The following is a 19516-nucleotide window of genomic DNA, read 5'->3' as shown; positions in this document are numbered from 1 at the left end:
AAGAATAAGAGAGAGAAGAGGAGAGGGGTTAGGTGGTATTTATAGGAATGCCGGATGTGGCGTAGTTGAGGTGTGGTGCTGCTCCTGAAACTTCACTGGCAAAGACCACACCATCAACAAGATGTGTTAGGATGATTTATTAAGGAAAACAATAGATATGCGTAGTTCTTCCGGTTGCTGACTGTGTTGTGGGGAAGATTACAGGGAACAGCAGACCCCCCCAAAAAACCTCCAGTTACTTAAGATAAGGTTGAGCAGATCTGAGAGCAAAGGTTTAGGTTTGGTTTTGACAGTTAATGGTAACCACCAGCTGTGAAATCACTGATTTGGAGAGTGTGGCAGCAGTTTTTTTTAACTTTTTATTCACCCTTTATGAAGCATAAATGTCCCTGCTGCCCTTTTACAATTTTCTTCATCTAACATACTTCTGATTAGATTTTGCAGAAATGTGAAAGGAGACATTTGATCACACAACCGGCACACAGGAGCTATAACTAAAGTTGATGAATGATGATGATGATGATGATGAAACTGTTACACCTCTGGTCTAACTGTGGTGAAACTATGATGGAAGTACTGCATGCGTATTTCATGGTACAGTATGTTTATCAGTGTGTTTGTGTGTATGTGCAGCTGCAGATCGAGAAGCTGAAGGCAGAGAACGACCGTTTGAAGGTGGAGAACCACGGCAGCAGGACGGGCTCCCAGGCCTCCATCTCATCCTCTCCTCCCCCTCACGCACACGGCCAGGCCCCGGGGCCCGGGCCGGGGCTCTCCCAGCACAGCCTTAACCTCACCACCAGCGAGTCCACCAGCCTGGGTAAGACGGAGCTGATGTCATGGCATTTCAAGACTGTATGAGATTAGCACAGACAGAGAGGGAATAATTTCCTCAAATAAACAGATGACACATGATGTGCGTCAGATATTTATAGTTGGATCCCTGTGGTATCCAGATGTCTTCAACAGAAAACAAACTGATTAAAAACAATTCTGTCATTTGAGTGATTCAAATCAGCTGTTGACCCATATGGTTTCTCAACTAACAATCCTGGTAACGGATCATGGTCACGGTAATGGGAAATGCAATGAAACTCATCTGACTTTGCTCCGCTGTCCTGTCAGACATGCTGCTGGACGATATCGGCGGAGAGGGAGGGATGAGGAAGGAGGGGCGACACGTGAAGATCGTTGTCAGCCTAGACGAGGACAGCAAGTGGGGAGAGGTGAGACCTGATGGAAAAATACAACTTGAAAACTGTTGTGTAAAGATTGTTACTGAGCCGCTTCTGTAGGCGTTGTGGTGTCTTGGCTCAGCTGTGTTTTTCCATCGCAGGAGGGCCGGTCTCGTCACTTCCTGATTGGTTGCATCGGTGTGAGTGGTAAAACCAAATGGGACGTTCTGGACGGAGTGGTCCGGCGCCTTTTCAAGGTAAAAGCCAACAGGGACAACCACAATACAGTATTGTATATCAGTGTTATTTTTTGAAAACAGGTTAACGCTCTCTAAAGATATCTGATCTTGGAAATGTTGATCTATCACACTGATACGTGCTTCTGTTCAGCAATCACATTTTCATTTATTGCCAGAAAAGCATTAGAGCTTAGAAACATCGCAACAACATCCTCTAAATGTCGAGACTTGTCCAACAGGAGTACACCACCCACGTGGACCCGGTGAGCCAGCTGGGCCTGAGCTCAGACAGCGTGGAGGGATACAACATCGGGGAAATCCACCGGCCCAGCAGCCCCAGCGCCGCCCACACGCCCGAGCTGCTGCCCTGCGGTTACCTGGTGGGAGACAGCAACACCATCAACATCCAGCTCAAAGGTACCGACGCCACGTGAAGACTACAATGCAAACGATAACGCCGTGCCGGTGCTGCCAGTCTGTCTACAAAGTTATCACTTTTCTACATCTGTAACAGTCTGCTGACAGCACAGTAGGAGAGAAAAACAGCATTGTTAAACAGAAAAATACACTTTAAAACCAAGTGTGTTGTTTATATATGTTATTCTTATTCCTTTGAGTAACTGGACCAACATGAATGCAGATCTTTACACTATGTAATAGTTAATTAAGTTAATTAAGAGAACGTCTTGTCAGAAAAAAAACAGGATTCTGAGATGTTTGGAAATCCTGAGGCAGCCATGTAATTGGTTGAATCAGTTTAGTCAATCTTCTAGTTGATCTTTGTTTGGGTTCAAACAAACTGATCAACAGTTTAAGTCATTCATCAAAAATGCAAAAAATTTGTATGTTCCAGCTTTTGAGCTTTTTTCTGTTTTATATCTTTGGGTTTTGGACAGTTGGTCAAACAAAACAAACCATTTGACATCACCTTGGGGTCTGGAAAATGTGATCAAAGAGTCAATGAGAATATATTTGATAGCTTTAATTGATAAAGCATCATTTAGTCTAATATTATTTATACTGTTTATTAGAATATGTGGGTGGTGACCCAGTAACAGAGGCCAATTGATGGTATGGAATGGAGGATCGGCACTATTATCTATGTTTTTTCCAGAAACTCATCTTCATCATCTTGACCAGTCGTCTCTCTTAACATGAATAACACTGACGTTCGTGTGTGTGTGTGTGTGTGTGTGTGTGTGTGTGTGTGTGTGTGTGTGTGTGTCTAGGCGTGCGCAGTGAGAGCGTGGATTCGCTGGTGTTCGACACTCTGATCCCGAAGCCGATGCTGCAGCGCTACGTTTCCCTGCTGAAGGAGCACAGACGCGTCATCCTGTCGGGACCCAGCGGCACCGGAAAGACGTATCTGGCCAATCAGCTGTCTCGACACCTGCTGCTGCTCGAAGGGCGACCTCTGACCCCGCACGCTGTCGTCACTTTCAACGTGGACCACAAGTCCAGCAAGGTAAACACTCTGATGGATGCTAGCACACGTCATAAAAAGTCTTGGTTTAAAGGTTTAAAGGTTTAATAACCACTACGTGCTGAATACTGGTGGGTCACTTAATATACTGGACGTTATGTTTTGGAGATAATAATTGAATTAAGTGAGAGAATGAATTTAAAGTCGTCACACTGGACCTTTGTATGAAAGAGCATTGAACACATGAAGCATTTTGTGGATAAATCAATCTTGGCTCCAGTACTTGTAAGGTCATTTAGCTACAAATTAGGGCAGCAGGTGGTTCATTTGCCTCATCAGGACAATTAAAATCACATTAAGATCTGAATTCAATATTGACCTTCAATCATCTAAACGTTCTGGTTGCTGTAGGCCAGTGAGATTCTGTGCAGAGAACCCGGATGCACCGAGATAAAAACAAAGTTAACGTGATTTTAAATGCTGGCTCTCTGTGTGCAGGAGCTGCGTCAGTACCTGTCAAGTTTAGCAGAGCAGTGCAGCGGTGTTTCAGGGGCGGAGAGCCCTCTGGTGGTCATCCTGGACAATCTGCACCATGTCAGCTCCCTTGGTGAGATCTTCAACGGCCTCTTCAACTGCAGCTACCAGCACTGGTCAGTACACACACACACACACACACACACACACACACACACACACAAACAGAGTACAACACTCAACTGTTCTAGTTTAACCCTTAAATACTGTTCATATTCTCAACCTTCACAGTATCCCCTCATAATTAGTCTCTGTACCTAATTTCTGAACTACAAATGTATTTTCCTTTCATAAATACATCATCAGTTATTAATAATGGGTGATTGTGGTGGATATTTGTATATTTATTAAGCTTTTGCGCAAAAGCACAGAAACCTACAAAGTGACTGTCAGCGACCACAGAGGAATCGATGTGGAGTGCATTTTATATGCATAAGAACAAAGAGTCAATAGTTACATTCAATGAGGGGAAACACATCAATAATTAAATTAAGGCATTTCCGTAATGAAGGCACACTCTTGTCTCAGATTAACAGGAAAGGGTTCATGTGTAAGCGGGGCTATATTTACATCATTAAACACATAAATGTGGTACACAGATCGGGTATTGTATTAAGAAAGACAGTTCATTCATAGCATCAGGGGTTCGAGCAAAGTTCAGCAGAAAGGGAGCCAGTCCTGCTTTCCATAAAACTGGAAACCGTAGAGAATCACACTTAAATGCAAAGATTATACACTAAATGATCATTTTCTTTTCATTTTTTTCCTCTACAGTGATAAATCCTTAATTACGTTTTCAGAGAGCAGAGAGAGCATATTCTCTAGGTTATACTATTTGTTTATGGAGAAAAAAACATCCACAATCACACTATATTAAGGTCCCTTGTTACTTAAAACAGGAGAACATAACAACATCATAACAACAATGAATGTTACTGAATGTAAAGAGTCCAACAACATTTATGAATGCTGATTTTTGAATAAATAATGGTCAAATTTAATCCAAATTGCACAATAATAATTTAAAAAGTTGAAAATTCTTTGTATATTCTGGGTCACTATGGGAAAAGTCATAAAATTTCAGGTTAAAAGAATGATGTTCAGAGTGTTTTTACTGCTCTTAAATGTCAATTTTGACCTGAACAGTATGTGTAAAGGGTTAAAGCAACAAGGCAAGTGTCTTAAGTATTAGAGGACATCAAGTCAGGTTCAGATGATCCTGATGATAGGGGATAATAAATCACTTTTTTCTCTCCTTTCAGCCCCTACATCATCGGCACCATGAGTCAAGCCACGTCATCTGCCCCCAACCTGCAGCTGCACCACAACTTCAGGTAAACTACTGTTGACATCATTCATTCCTGGCTGCTAGATATTTAAAACGTATAAAGATTTACATGGTCTTAAATACATTTTACCATTACGTATCATATCTTTGAGTCCTGATGTACCTGTATGTGTTCTGATCAGGTGGGTGCTGTGTGCCAACCACATGGAGCCAGTGAAAGGCTTCCTGGGTCGCTACCTGAGGAGGAAGCTGATCGAGACGGAGATCGGCAGCCGAACGCGCAACGTAGAGCTGGTGAAGATCATCGACTGGATCCCGCGGGTTTGGCACCATCTCAACCGCTTCCTGGAGACACACAGCTCCTCTGACGTCACCATCGGTAAGAGGACGACGCACAGTTGGAGAAAGATTTGTTATTAAAAGTCAGCGTAGAAAACAACCGGTGTCTGACCTCTGTGCTCGGCCTGTTTGCAGGACCTCGTCTCTTCCTGTCGTGTCCTATGGACGTGGAGGGATCCAGGGTTTGGTTCACCGATCTCTGGAACTACTCCATCATCCCCTACATGCTGGAGGCTGTACGAGAGGGACTGCAGGTAACATTCACACACATGGAGTTAGTTTGTCTGTGTATGCTTGATATCCATTTGCACTTCATAGAACTAAAAAGCAATGAACAGATCGGTTTCATTTTATTTTTTCGCTGTAACAAGTAAACTAATTAATAAAGAGACTTCTGAAGGATCCTTAAATGATACATCTGAACGAGGTAGAGGTGTAATGAGTTTGAGAATAACGGTAAGACAGAGAATTGTTTGGAGAGTTATATTCATCAAAGTGAAATGGATTCAATTTATACTCCTAAACCGTGTGTATTTAGCATCTGATTTAATTAGTCAGCAGCTTATTACCGGTGTGCAACCGCTGAGTGGGAGTGAAGGAGAGCTTGAAAGGCAGAGTCGAGTAGAGAAATTTGTCTACCGTCAGTTCGGTTTGGTTTACTGAGGCTGCAGTTAATCTCCACCTGCGAAACTTCATTTGGCATCTGTTACATGAAAATTAGAATAATGGTCTTTAAATATTAATCTAATACAAACGAGCTCAAAAGAGTGCAGTAGGATTAGTTTAATTTGTTGCATTTTTACTCCTGCCTACTGTCATTTTTTTTCTAGCATTTTGCAGTACTTGAGAAAATCTTCAAGCCACACTGCCGGTCTAATGAGTCCAAAACATTAACATCTGCTTCAGAGCATCTTCTAGTATATTTAAGTCTTGCGTTCTGTCTCTCTGTAGCTCTACGGCCGCAGGGCGGCGTGGGAGGACCCCGCTGCCTGGGTGATTGAAAGCTACCCGTGGTCGGCCACATCCACTCCAGCTGATTGGCCGCCGCTGCTGCAGCTCCGACCGGAGGATGTGGGGTTCGATGGCTACTCTGCACCGAGAGAAGTCCGGAAAGAGCCGCCGCAGAGCGACAGCGATGCAGACCCACTGGTGAGCAAAAACACACATGAAGTTATTAAACAAAAAAATATAGTGCAAATAGATGAAGGAAACTGAACCAAAATATGAAGAACATTTAAATTAAATTGACCAGATTGAAACTTGTGAGAAAATAACACTTGTTACATAACAAATTACCTATTAAATACCACATTATGATTAATTAATCTCGCCTGACAATTCAAAGAGGAGATACCTGCTTCAAAAGGAAGTAGTAACATCTCGTCATCATGGCTGTAGATTGATTAAAGAAATAATTTGACATTTGTACTTATTTGCTTATTCGCTGAGAGTTAGATGAGAAGATCGATACCACTCTCATGTCTATACTATAAACATAAAGCTATAGCCAGCAGCTAGTTAGCTTAGCTTAGCATAAAAACTGGACTCATAGGAAAAACACTAGCCTGGCTCTGCTCAAAAAGATAAAATCTGCCCACCAGCATCTCTAAAAGTCATATCTTGTTAGTTTAATCTACAAATTATGTAGAAAAATGTAAAAACAACTCTTCAGTGGGTGCAGTAGCTTCCTGGAGTCTGTTTGTCACTGTGAAGTTACCAGCTGAGACCACTAGAAGTCACTGCACCCAGCCAAGAAATAGTCCTGCACATAACCCCACTTTAAACCACAAATTGTCATTTATTTTAATGAGGGAAACAAGCCAGAAAGAAACAATATTTCAAGTGGAAATATGATATAAAAGCTAATGTCTGGTTGTACAGCTGGATCAGACTGACACATGTTTCTGCCCTCAGATGAACATGCTGATGCGTCTGAAGGAGGCGGCGACGTCATCGAGCCCGCAGAGCTACGACAGCGACTCCAACAGCAACAGCCACCAGGACGACATCCTGGACTCGTCACTGGAGTCGACCTTGTGATAACTTCGAAACGCAACACTGGGATCAGTCTTCAGGAGGAACTTTTTTTTTTTTTACAAGAACTGTTCTCACTGTGAGAACTGGAGAGTATAATTTCATGCCACAAAATCCAGCCACCTTAATTTGGGTGCAGGTAACCCAAATGTTTAAAAAAAAAAAAGAAAAAAGAGAGAAAGAATTGCATTTCAGAAAACGGGCAACAAAAGTTTCTACTGCACTGCGCTGTTTTTTCTTTTTCTGTTTTGTTTTTGTTTTGTTCACCGCTGTGGCCCGTGGCTCCTCTGTCAGGAGCCTGACATCTATTTCAGACAGAATAAAAAGCACACAGCCTGTCACTGTAGGTGAGGCATCATTACCGTCATCACCAGCCATCAGCAAACTAAACACCAGCCAGGAGTCCTCCATCCTCCACTGAGCTGCATCATCCTGCTCCCAGTGCTGCCTGACTGCAGTGCACCTGAGCTGCCTGCAGATGGCGATACCGGCTCTCATCTCCGGAGCATCAGTGAACCTGAGCTACCGGCTGCTGACAACATAGTTGAGGCTGCTGCTGCTGGTCGGATGTATGTATGGATGAACGGCCAGCCGCTCTCTGCTCTTCCTCCTCCTCCTCCTCCTCCTCTGTGGCTGAAGTTTGCCTGTTTGGTTGTTGGAGGGTGAAGTGAGCCAAAGTGAATGTTCAGTTCTCCAGCAGCCTGCTCTCACTTCTGAAAACTCCCAAACTATTGACACCGTTTGATTTTATTCAACTCCAAAACTGCATTAAGGCCAAATTACTGATTGTTTCAGTGCCTGTCCATAGTAACGCTGTAGCAACATTGCCTCATTACAAGAGCAATGTCAAACTCTATGGAAAAAAAAAACAGACACAAGCTGAACTTCTCACCACAAGTTTTAATTTCTTTTAATATTTCATACGACACTTTTCATCAAGGTCCTCAATGGTCCTGAGGAACCACTGTTCCACCAGAAAATAATTTTTGAATTTGAATAACATGCTAAGTGCACGTTTTATCAGCCAAACACAAATCTATAAATGCAGAAATTAGATCTATTGAGAATAATATTTATCCTGTGCAACATCTATAGCTAATTCTACAAAGCAAAGTAAAGCACAGGACAAAATCTAATTCACAAAACACCTTTTAAGACCCAATTCCAACAAAAAACTTTGATAAAGATGAGAGGGCACTAACTGGACGATTAGCATTCACCATGGCTGGATTGATCCTTTTAACTTTTACAGTGTTTGAGAAAATGTTCTTTTCTATCCGTGTTTTGAAGTAAACTATCCGTGTAATCTCACAAACAACGCCTCTACTCAACTCTTTAAGTTTTTTGCTTTGACCCCTTAACCCTCTGAGGTCTCCATGCACATTGGCCCAAACAGGCTGTTGTAGCACAAATCTCTTTTGGTGCTGGACTGAATTCAAACAATGCCTTACTCTTTTTTCTAACAGACTATGTGCATTAGCTGATTTCTTTATTCGTCTAAATGGCTGTAAACTTTACAGGGCTCAAGAGTCGACTCCTCTCCGGCCCCTCCGGTTGTCGAGGAGCGTCGTCGACCTTTCGTCATATCAAAACACCAATGCCGTCGGGATTGAAGAGAACGAGAAGCGGCACTTTGGGTTGAAATAAAGTTGTATGCATGTAATGACCCAGTGCTGAGAAAAGCTGGTGTAAATATTTGGACCACTAGCAAAAAAAAAAAAAAAAAAAAAGAAAGAAATATATAGATGTGTTTTGGTGCTCGAAATCAAAAACTTTTGCGGGTTGATTGGGTGAAGTTAAAGATATGTTGATTTTTATACCTCATCCCCATCCTTTAACTGTCTTCATCGCGCTCACTCGTCGTCTGTTCTGATTGTGTGATTTGTGATGAACAATATCGTCATGACAAACATGTTGAACTCATTCAGTGAAAACTAGTGTATATGCTGCTTTTTTTTTTTTTTTTATAGTGATATAATTAATCGGAGGTATAAAGGTACTTGTGCTTGAATGAAAATGTAGAACGGTTTGACATCATTTCTGTGGCTTGAAAAATAAAGAATATTGTACTTTTTTTTTTTTTTTTTAAAACCTCCCAGCCTGCCTTCTGGGAACGGCAGGTAGACATTTAAAAGTCGGTGTCATGTAGCCCAGCATGGCTTCCATCGCTTTTTTCAGTGTTTTTGTCACCGATTCTATGCAACATTCATTCTGATCTCCAAGTGGAAGCCAAAAGCTGAATGTGCGTTTGTTTCCCCCCTCCTCCCCCAATCCCCCCCATCCCACCCCCAACCCCCCCCCAACCCGAGCGGTTTCCAGCACTGCCTAGAGATGTACAGCATGGAACCATGGATTTGTGAAGACTTTTCGGATTTGTGGCCCACGTTCTTTGTCCATGTGTGTGTGTGTCTGTGTATTTTATAGAGGCTTTTCCTGCTATGGTCCTTGTAAGCACAAAGAGGCTGATTCTCTGTCTTGTGTAAAGCCTGCTCTAAGAGAGGTGTGAGGTGTGGATGTTGTTGAAGCATTTTGACAAGTCTGTCAGTTTTATTACTTACAAACTCGAATGTTTAGCCTTCTTTGCTATGTACATTTTTTTATATGTAACATAAAACTTTGTAAATAGTTGATTATCTCGCAGCATTTTGATTACATTTTTCTAGCTGATTTGTTACAGTACTTGAAAAAAAAGGAGTATTTTGTGTACAGTCTCTTTACATCAGAGCAGATTGATGCTGTTTGTCATCACTGGTCTGTCCAGGGCTCGGAGAATTTAATCTGATATCACTGTACTAGTCTTAAGTTATTGTGATTCAATAAAATGAATGATTATTTATGATTGAATTTGGCTAAATTGTTATTTTTTTTAAAAAAATACAAAAAAAAAAAACACACCTGACTGGAAATTGTTTACAATTTTATTTGGTATTTGTACAAAAAGTGTGAAATAAACATATATACACCACATAATACAACATACTTATTAAACAAATTCATATAAATTATTAACGAAATAGCTACATTTTTTCAATAAACAACTCTATTTAAGGTCAAGGTAAAAGTAACTCAGTATTCTTGGCATAAAATTTCCATACAAAATTGTACAAAATACTGTACAATTGAACGAAGCTGTGCAAAACAGCAAATTGTGTCTCAGAAGCAGATCCTTGCAGAAACTTGAGTAAAACTTTTTTTTTTTTTTTGAGCAATGATGTTTATGGGGTCTTGTTTCAGGGCGGCAGCTTCTTACAAATCTGGTCACAGTCTCATATAAAAACAAAACATAGGTTATATCTCTATATTTGCTTTTTTTTTTTTGAAAAAAAAAAAAAAGAAAAATAAATTAAGATACTGTTATTTCTTCTTCGTCTGACTCTGAAAAGTCTGAGTGCTTACTGGAGAGAGAGGGAGAGGAGATGCTGGAGCCTGCCGCTCTCATTCTCTCTCTGCCGAACGCTTCCTCTTCCTCCTCCTCGTCATCCTCGGCTGAGGACTTCTTGCCCACGTCGCTGAGGTCCGGGTGCGGGTTGGCTTTGGTGGGCAGCGTCTGTTCGCGGCAGCCACCGGACGACAGCAGCTCCCGTTCCTTGGAGTTCCTCCATTTCATCCGCCGGTTCTGGAACCAGATTTTCACCTGTAGACCGACACGGAGAAACCTGTGAGTTCACGTTAACTGCTTCAGGTGGACTGGAATGCGCAACAGTGTCTTTACGCGCCAGATTACGCACGACATATTTTACATTTTTAAGCACTTATATACATTTTTTTTTTTTTTACCTGTGAGTCCTTTAGCCCCAGTTTAGAAGCCAGTTTCTTCCTGTCGGGCTTGCTGATGTATTTCTGTTTCTGGAACATTTTCTCCAAGGCCTTGCGCTGCACATCGGAGAACACCGCCCTCCTTAGCATCCCTCTCCGGGGTTTCCCTCTTGCAGCCAGGGGCCACGAAAAAGTCCCGGGGATGGGAACAACGGATGACGATGCTACAAAACAAACACATAAAACAGATTGGCACTTGTTAGCTTTTTCTTTTGCCAAGATTGCAGGAAAAAAGTTCTGGCAGAGGAGAATATCCTGTAGCCACAAATGACCAACCAGGAAATGGAAAACATCATGCTTATGATGCTTTATGAATCTAAACTGAAAACCACTCAGGCATCAGAAAAGCCCAATATGAATATAATAATTTCTCTTTAGGGGCATACTTTTTAATCGGTCATTATTGAAAGTTTTCCTCCTTTGGAGCCGTGCAATACGTCTCCGTTTTGAGTGAAATGGCACGAGGTGACTAATTAGCACATTGGCCGGTCCCCAACTGCATTGGTATGGTAAAGAGGTAGCATATCCTTTAAGGAACCCTGTGAGGGCGGATAGAGGAGTTAATAAACCGTGAACGGTAATTGTGTAGTAATGAACTAACGCAGAAAAGACTCTGGACAGGCGGCGAAGGCCATATATTATCGCAACAAAAGGAGATTTACACTTTCAAACTAAACACAACTGCATACCAGAATACTGATGCTCGGAGGGGGGAGTGGAGAGTGGAGGGGAATGGCGCATTTTTTTTTTTTTCTTCGTGCCCTCAAATCATTTTCATTAAATGAACACGAAAAGCTATTCAGGACGCTGGAGTTGTTTTGTTGAGGCATTCAGCTGAGCCCATGAAAAGACTCCATCTCCATTATGATTTGTCTGAATGAAAGCACGGACTAGCGACTTTATAGACTTTTCTAAGAGATTATTCTTTATCTCACCTCGTTGATTGGCCCGGTTGGAGAATAGAGGAACGTTTAGGGCACAGAGAGAGAGAAGATTGGAGGTCAGTGGTAACCTATCCTATGGGCAGTGCAGCATGCAAGGGGGAAAAACATCCCCAGCTGGGACATTTTTTTTTTGATACAGTTGGACTTTTAAAAAATTAGCTTAACTTCAAATCCCACCGCGCCAAGACACTTTTCCCTCTCTGCGTACTGCTGATTGGACTTCCTCCTGACTGTATCTGCCCTGTGGCCGCAGCAGAATCACTAACAACGACACGCTATGTGGTCTTGTGAGAATATTGAAAACTCTCAATAGCGCCTAATAGGGAAATTAGTGCATGACTGGTTCACGCCTTTGGCCCGCCTGGTAAAAGTCACCCTCCAGGGTGTGTGGGTGGTTCGCCCGGTGGGAGCTGACCAAATTGGTCACAGTGCTGAAGGCTTTGTTGCCCGCCACAGCGGCCCGATGGCCCCCCGGGCGCTGTGGGAAAACGCGGGGCCGGGGAAATGCCAAAACGCCCCCCAATGGGAAGCAGGGGGGACTATAACTCGCCACCCCGCCTCAAATTTAGAGCGTGACGATTTGGGATAATTGGTTAATTAGGGGGTGGGTGGGTGGGTCCGGGCAGGGGCCAGAGCCAGCGGTCCCCATTAATAAGACAGTGATTTCTTCTTTTTCTGGCTGTTTGTCTCTTTTCTGTTTCGTTTTGGGTGAAATATATGACAGGGGGGGGAAAGTGTTTTACATCTAAATGCAATTAGTTCAGACGGAATTCTAAAGGCTAAAGAGAGATCAGTCTATAAAGAGCATGTGCGTAAAAGTTGCGCCTACCTGGTAAATAAGGCGTCCTGAATATGGGGTGAAAGGTTCCGTCAAAGCAGGGGATGGGGAAGGTCTTGGAGTGCAGGCTGTGGACTGTAGGGTGTGAGGACGCTGTGGAGGAACATCAAACATGTTAAAAAAAATCATTCAGGAAAGAAGGTGAAACATAAATTAAACAAATCAACTCAAACTTAAAGAGGAAACAAAGTGGAGTTTGTCTACTCACTGGTCTTTGGTGAAGGTGCGAGGATGGCGCTCACTCCAAACTTGAGAAAAGTTGGGTCCTTACTGCTGGGCACCGACGTTTTCGGCGAACACGTTTCGCGCGTCACCGCGGTCGTAGCCACTGCGCGCTCCAAGGGCCCGGCGCTGAAAGACACGGTGGTGGTGTCTGTGGGCAGGGAGACGCTCACAGACGGGGCAGTCCGGTTTATGAAGGCGGCGGGTCGGCTTATCCGCAGCAGGTCCTCCACTAGAAAGCTGGAGTGGGTCGGGAAGGCGGTCGGCAGGGTCTGGTGGAGCGGCAGAGTCGCGGCGGGTCGGTAGAGACCCGGGTAGAAGGCAGGAGGCGCGATGACGCTTGGGATCATCATGGTCCCGGACTTGGAAAATGTCTGAAATACTCCTTGTGTAAGCTGGGAGAGAATGCGTCGTGTGAATGTCTGCTAACTCTTCTGCTTTTCTCACTCTGGGGAGAGGAGCTTTATAGCGGTATGCCCCCCCCTCTCCCTCCCCCGACCCTCCTCTCAAGGCTGACAGCCTCAACAATGGGGCTCAACAAAGTTCTCCAAATGGGTCGCTTTCATGCTGCATCCCCCGGCCCGCTGATTGGCCGGAGGACGCAATTTATGATTGCATTAGACTTCATAAGCAAGCAACACACAATGTCCCGACCACAAAAGAGGCCCAGTCATCAATTTTGCATGTTGACCACTTTCCTTTCAATTTGTTTTGTTTGGCAGAGGCAAGAGGCCTAATTAAAGACAAGAGCAACCTTTACACATTCACCCATTATATGAGGACTTTTAATGAGTTCTTTATTCTTTTCCATTCGGGGACTTTGTTAGGCAGGATATAAGAATATACTCGTTAAAATGCTAAATTATTCTAACACTAAGTTTTTTTTCAGTGAAATGCGAAATTAAATAGGCCTACAGGTAGATAAAACTAGGCCTCAAAGTATCCAACAGCCTATTATTAACAGAATAACCGAGTAATAATGTAAAGATATAAATCTACATTTTCTACATTAGCCGCAGACGCAGCGGAGCATCTCAAATGCAAATCAGTTTTAGGGTTTCATAGGATTCTCAACACTCAATCTGGCCCTCGTCATGGAATAATGTCTTAAACGGATTTCTGCTATCAAAACGCTTTAACAGATGTGTTAAATATCACTCTTTCTGCACAGGCTTCATTCAGTGCGCAGAGCCGCAGATCAGTGCGCACAGGAGAAGTGTGCGGCCTAAACCGTGCGCTCATGATCCTGTTAACCATGAACTAACTGTCACCCTCAGCTGCGGAGGAGGCGCCCCTCGGCCTTTCTCTCCTTCCCCTCTCTCAGCTTAAAAAAAAAAAAAAAAAAAAAAAAAAAAAAAAAGCCCAGCGGAATAAAAAAAAAAAGCTTTATTTCTAAAGACGGTTTTGTTCTGCTATTTTAACCGGCTGAATAAAAGTGCATCTGTGATTTGATTTAAAACGCATTCATATGAGCGGACACTGAGACCCCATATAAAACTCTTATTAAAGCGACTTGGAGCCTGATAGTCGTGTTCTGTCAGCTTTGCCCCTGAAAACCCGTTAAAACAGAGCAATCAGGCGAAAATACATCGCAGACCCCTCAAAGAGGGGGGGGAAAAAAACGCCCAATTGTTAACAGTTTGAAACCCAATTAAAATGAGAAATACAATAAAACTATTTGGTTTAGATTTGAAATCCTTCAAGAAACGACAAAAAGAAAAACGCTTATTGTTTATTTGATATTATTTTTTAAGGCATATGTTTTAATTTTAATTTATATTATTGACTTTATGTTTTATTTTCATTTTTATTGCCTCTCGAGTTAATGTTTTTATTTATAAGTCTAAAATGTGGCCAACAAGCCAGTTCTTTTTCACCAAAATTTGTTTTCCATTCTCATATTTTCATATTTTACATACTTTAACATCTTGTTATTAAGGCAATTTTTACTATTTTTCTGTATGACTGAAATTGTTACGGATTTCATATCAGTCAATATGAAAACTGTGCGTTAAGAAACTTTCAGGTTACTTAATTTAAAGACTGTATTTAAAGTTCAGCATCCCGTTATTCCACATGAACCTGCCACCTTTATTCACCGGAGTAACCATCAGTTAGTCAGTCGGTTTGCATCATTTTAAGATCAGCTCAAACGATGATAAGTGGTTCAACATCAATCTAAAATAAACTGGCCACAATCCGATAATTAAAGGGGGAACGCCTCCGTGAAATGATCCTTTGCGGAGAGTCAACGCTCGTCAGAGGTGCGTCTGCTTTATGAGCGCAGGACGCACAAACAGGCGTTAACACGGCGCTCCGTCACCACAGCTACACCTCCACTAAGTAACGAAGACCTTCAAAGCTTTTTTATGAGCCCATATTCCTTTACTTGGCTACCCGAAATCCTCCTTTTGTGAGCGGTAAGCAGATGGTTAGCAGGAAGCACAGGCTGCTCTGGCTGACCGAGACTAATTTCTACGAGCTTTGCAAGCTTGCCACGTCCCCGCTCCTTTACCAGGCCGAGTAAAAACAGCTGGCTGAGGCTGAATTAAAGCCATTAAAAGCACATCTCTGAGATATTACCACCAACAACACCCCCCTTCCCCCTGTTAGGTCCCACTAAAGTCCCATTACTTTAATAGTATAATTATCCTATAGGGACTATAGGACTAATTGAATGTATTTAGCCTCTACATCACCAGAACTTATACTAAAGCTATACATTTAATATGAATTAATATCAGTATATCATCTGTGGTACTCATGCTTGAGTTTACGACGGAGTATAATTTTATTATTTTCATATTTGGGCTCATATGCATCATAGTAACTTGGTTATATACATATATTCATATTAGGACAGCGTCATTATGTCTATACTTATTTATGTTACTCTAATATTCCCAGAGGGATTACCTACTTATGTTTATCGCTTATGGCATCTTCATATGATCCCTATTGGGAATAGGATTACTAATATTAATCATTTATGATATAAAATATTATATCTCTACAGGGATTACCAGTAGACGACCGGAACTTAAAGTATTTCTATATGGATGTATATTTTGTGTGTATATATATTTCATAAAATATTACAGGATTGTTAAACTTTCTCTGACAGGGCCTTACTAAATAGATGAACTTAACCATTGTTTTGGGTCTCTTTCTGCTTCGTTAAGTGAAAGGGGCTGAGTAAATATGTTACCCATGCATGAGAGGCTCTCTATGGGCCGTCCCATTGTGCGGCGGGTCCGACAGGTGGTTAACTGTTTATTATTCCCTCATTATTTATCGGTGACGTGGGCGCACCGAGGAAAGGGAACTCCCCATCTTTTCACTTAACCGGGGATGAACAGATTGTGCTGACTGGTTGCAGCCTCGTATATGACACCGGTCAGCAGTCCATCCATCTCAACCCTCTGCAGCCTTTCAGCCTGAGCCACCGACTCCATCAGGGAGTTTGGTAAATGAAACGATTTATTTAGTTAACACAGCCGTCCTGTCATTGAGCCATTTACTGTTGCAGTACATGCCAAATACAACCAAATAAGAGATACATGATGATACATTTTCACCACACTATGAGCCTGTTTATGGATATTAAATATGATTTTTCTATATGTGCTAATAAATATTAGACAGATATAAACTTACTATGAAAAACAATATAGTCATATATATGTTTCAAACTCCATTACAGGAATATTTTGATGTTGGTGATGTTATTAAAAGGGTTTTAATATGTTTACAAGTAAAAAAAAGTTGAATTCTAGTGCCATACATTGAATATTATAGGCCCTTTATGGGATATTTCAGAGTAAACTGAGTAACATTTATTAAAGTACTCTTTTGAGGCACTTTACTGGAGTATTTCAATTGTATGATACTTTATATTTCCCTATTAGAAAGCTAACATGATTCAGATTTTAATTAAGTTCAGCTCAGCTAATTATATTAAAATGTTGCTTAGATATTAATACATCAATAATATCAAAATAAAGTATCAAAGGAGCCAATCTGTATATTTTTACTTTTTATACTTAAATTTGCTGCTAATATGTCCAAACTTTTACTTTGAAAAAAGTACAATTTTGAGTGCAGGACTTTTACTTGTAATGAAGTATCTCTCCATTGTGGTATTGACGTTATATTAGTTGTCAGACTTGTGCCCAACACGTCTTAAAAATGTCACAATTCGTGCAGGTTTCATCCGTGAGATCATTGTGCTGCAGTGAATCCTTGCTCCTGCCATGTGAAGTTAACCAAACATCTATTTCAGTGGATTCGGTTCCGTCTTCCGGGCTTCACCTCAGCTTTGACTCCCACTTGGGGTGTTTTGGCCGCGGCTTCACCTCAGCTCACCGGCGGCACTGAAGGTCCATGCAGCATCTGGCGCAGGCGGCGCAAAAGCCCCCGCTCAACACTGAGCGAATTAGCAATGCCACAAGATTCAGAAGACCAGTGACAAGCATTAAATCGATATTAACTTTGTATTAAACATGGGCCCCTCCCTTTTCCCCAAAATGGACTGGAGCCATATCAGTGCACAAAGCGCTCTGTATGAACTCTGGCTGCACCTGTTCCCTCTCACTCGGCCATGGGAGTTCAACTTCTTAGTTTCACCCCAGGCTCTTTTTTTTTTTTTTTCTTTTTTCTGCTGCTTCATCCCACACTGAATTCTTTCAGTTGGGCTTTTGTCATCATTTTTGATCTTGTCTTCACCCCCCACGTTTACAGCTCTGCAAATCACATCATTAGGGATCATACGTTTCACATTTACATTTTCATTAACTGTCCAAAAACGTAACATTAGAGTTCCACTTTCGAATGCGGAAAGTTTCGGCGAAGCAGAATTGCTCTTTTGGCCCAAACTGGGACACTTGCCTCCCCTTTTTGCTGTTCATTTATTAGCAGTTGTCAGTATGGATGTCGAGTGGTGTCCTAATCCTCTTAAAGCGCATGTTGGTACAGTTTGCATATCATTTTCTCATCTTGGAGAAAGGCCACAACCCTCTCTATTCACAGGGATTCCCCGTCCTCTTTCACCGCAGCCACAGCCAACAGCATTAGCATAATCTGACAACCAATACCATTGTCCGTGACCTTGTATGCAAAGTTAATTGCTCATTAATACCAGACAAAACAGAGGGGTGCAGAGGAAGCACAGTAGTCCTCTAAATCCTTGTTTTAGAGGGAACAGGCAGGCAGGTGGAACATCCTCCACTCACTCATTAAGTTTACCTGAAATGATTCGTTTTTATTTAAATCTAAATATTTAAATACTGGTTTCTGACAAAAAAAAAAAAAGCATCTGGTTCTCAAAAATACTCTGAATCAAGTGTGTAAGTAGTTGTTGTTTAACCAAGCTCTCTAGTTTGAACAATAATCCGGCAGTGATATTGTATTAAGTCCTTCTGAAGAGCCTTGATGAGTGTTACACACACACACACACACACACACACACACACACACACACAAAGAATCACACACACACTCCCTCAAAAGTATATACAATTTGTCACAGTGGCTCAGCGTTAATCAATTGCAAATGTATCTTCACTGCAAGTTTAATCTCATCTCTACATTAGTTTCACGGATGCGAGGCGATTTGCAAGGGGAGCCTCCACTCCAACCCCCCCTGAGCACCTGGCAGTCTTTTTCGGGTAGCGTCATGTAAACACCCGCTGCTTCAACGGGTGCCCCGTCTGAGGACCCAAGCGTCACTGCGCAGCACGGAAAAGAAGGCCAGGCTGTGTGGTTGTCAACACCGGTTTAGCTTAGGAGTCCCGTCGTGACATTAGCGGTGACTCTCCTCAGGCCGACCTGCAGCACTTGTTTGATATAGATATAGCCGCTAATATCAGATTATTATGGAATGAACAGGCACTAGACAGGGTTCAGAAGGCCACCACATGCAGCTGCCTAATACTGTCTTTGTGCTCCGCGGAGCTGCACAGCCGGCAAGGACGAGCTTGAGATAGATGAAAAATGCAAGAAAATGCTTGTTTGCAGGATTTTTGTTGTTGTTGTGTGCACCTAGAAGTGATTATGAAATAAGGAGACACTGCTTGTGAAAGAAGAATCCCTAAGAAGGACCAGTTAAAACTTTTCTGCACTATCTTTTTCATCTTTCTAAGAAACTTTTGCTTTGGCTAAAAAATTTGAGGACACTGGTCTGGAGGTTTGTTGTTTACTGGGGCTGCAGGCTTGAAGGAGTGTGTGTGTGTGTGTGTGTGTATGTGTGTGAGCGTGTGTGGGAGGGGTAGCTGTGCGGGGCAGTTGAAGAAGAAGAAGAAGGTGGTATGAATGGGGAAAGAAGGGGCTTGGGTGGAGGAGGGGATGCTTGACGGACTTCACTGCCTGTTGGCCCTGCAGCATTGATGCCGTGTTGGCCATATAATCGGATTGCCAGTGGGTGAAAGTGAGCCTGGGTGCTTATGTCAGTTTGCGTCTCGTCAAGCTGAATAATACGCATGGCCAGGGAGTGAAGCGGACGCTTGCCATTGAGGGCTCTCAGTACTTGTGGCTAAGCATTTCTAAAAGAGAGAAAAAGCCTCATTGGATTCATATATAATTCTCACTCAAGCGTTTTGATGCATTTGCATAACAGGAGGAAACCAGTGATCTTTTCAGTGCTGCTGCTGCTCCTGCTGCACAAGTG

The 19516-nt window shown here is 42.3% G+C and overlaps 2 protein-coding genes across 4 annotated transcripts in view; one reads left to right on the top strand and one right to left on the bottom strand.

Moving 5' to 3' along the window:
• The window catches only part of nav2a (neuron navigator 2a), a 121441-nt gene extending 111565 nt beyond the window's left edge, over window positions 1-9876 (top strand). For both annotated transcript variants that reach the window (XM_044355734.1, XM_044355743.1), the window contains exons 30-40: window positions 634-820; window positions 1126-1226; window positions 1337-1432; window positions 1654-1831; window positions 2644-2879; window positions 3336-3487; window positions 4634-4705; window positions 4842-5038; window positions 5134-5252; window positions 5950-6147; window positions 6913-9876. In XM_044355734.1, the coding sequence (XP_044211669.1) occupies window positions 634-820; window positions 1126-1226; window positions 1337-1432; window positions 1654-1831; window positions 2644-2879; window positions 3336-3487; window positions 4634-4705; window positions 4842-5038; window positions 5134-5252; window positions 5950-6147; window positions 6913-7038 (1662 nt within the window). In that variant the 3' untranslated portion in view covers window positions 7039-9876. The remainder of the gene's footprint in view (window positions 1-633; window positions 821-1125; window positions 1227-1336; window positions 1433-1653; window positions 1832-2643; window positions 2880-3335; window positions 3488-4633; window positions 4706-4841; window positions 5039-5133; window positions 5253-5949; window positions 6148-6912) is intronic.
• A 478-nt stretch (window positions 9877-10354) lies between these two features.
• dbx1a (developing brain homeobox 1a) overlaps window positions 10355-19516 on the bottom strand; it is a 36905-nt gene continuing 27743 nt past the window's right edge. The window contains exons 3-6 of one of the 2 annotated variants that reach the window (XM_044355686.1): window positions 12839-13247; window positions 12622-12723; window positions 10810-11012; window positions 10355-10666 (exon numbers count right to left, since the gene is read on the bottom strand). In XM_044355686.1, coding sequence (XP_044211621.1) covers window positions 10376-10666; window positions 10810-11012; window positions 12622-12723; window positions 12839-13205 — 963 coding nt within the window. In that variant the 5' untranslated portion in view covers window positions 13206-13247 and the 3' untranslated portion in view covers window positions 10355-10375. Of the gene's footprint in view, window positions 10667-10809; window positions 11013-12621; window positions 12724-12838; window positions 13307-19516 lie in introns of those variants that run through there. The other variant, XM_044355695.1, reaches the window with a different exon arrangement.

The sequence above is a fragment of the Thunnus albacares genome, chromosome 1 (assembly GCF_914725855.1).
Source record: "Thunnus albacares chromosome 1, fThuAlb1.1, whole genome shotgun sequence".
NCBI classification, from domain to species: Eukaryota; Metazoa; Chordata; class Actinopteri; order Scombriformes; family Scombridae; genus Thunnus; species Thunnus albacares.
This window is presented reverse-complemented; position numbering and strand designations above follow the sequence as displayed.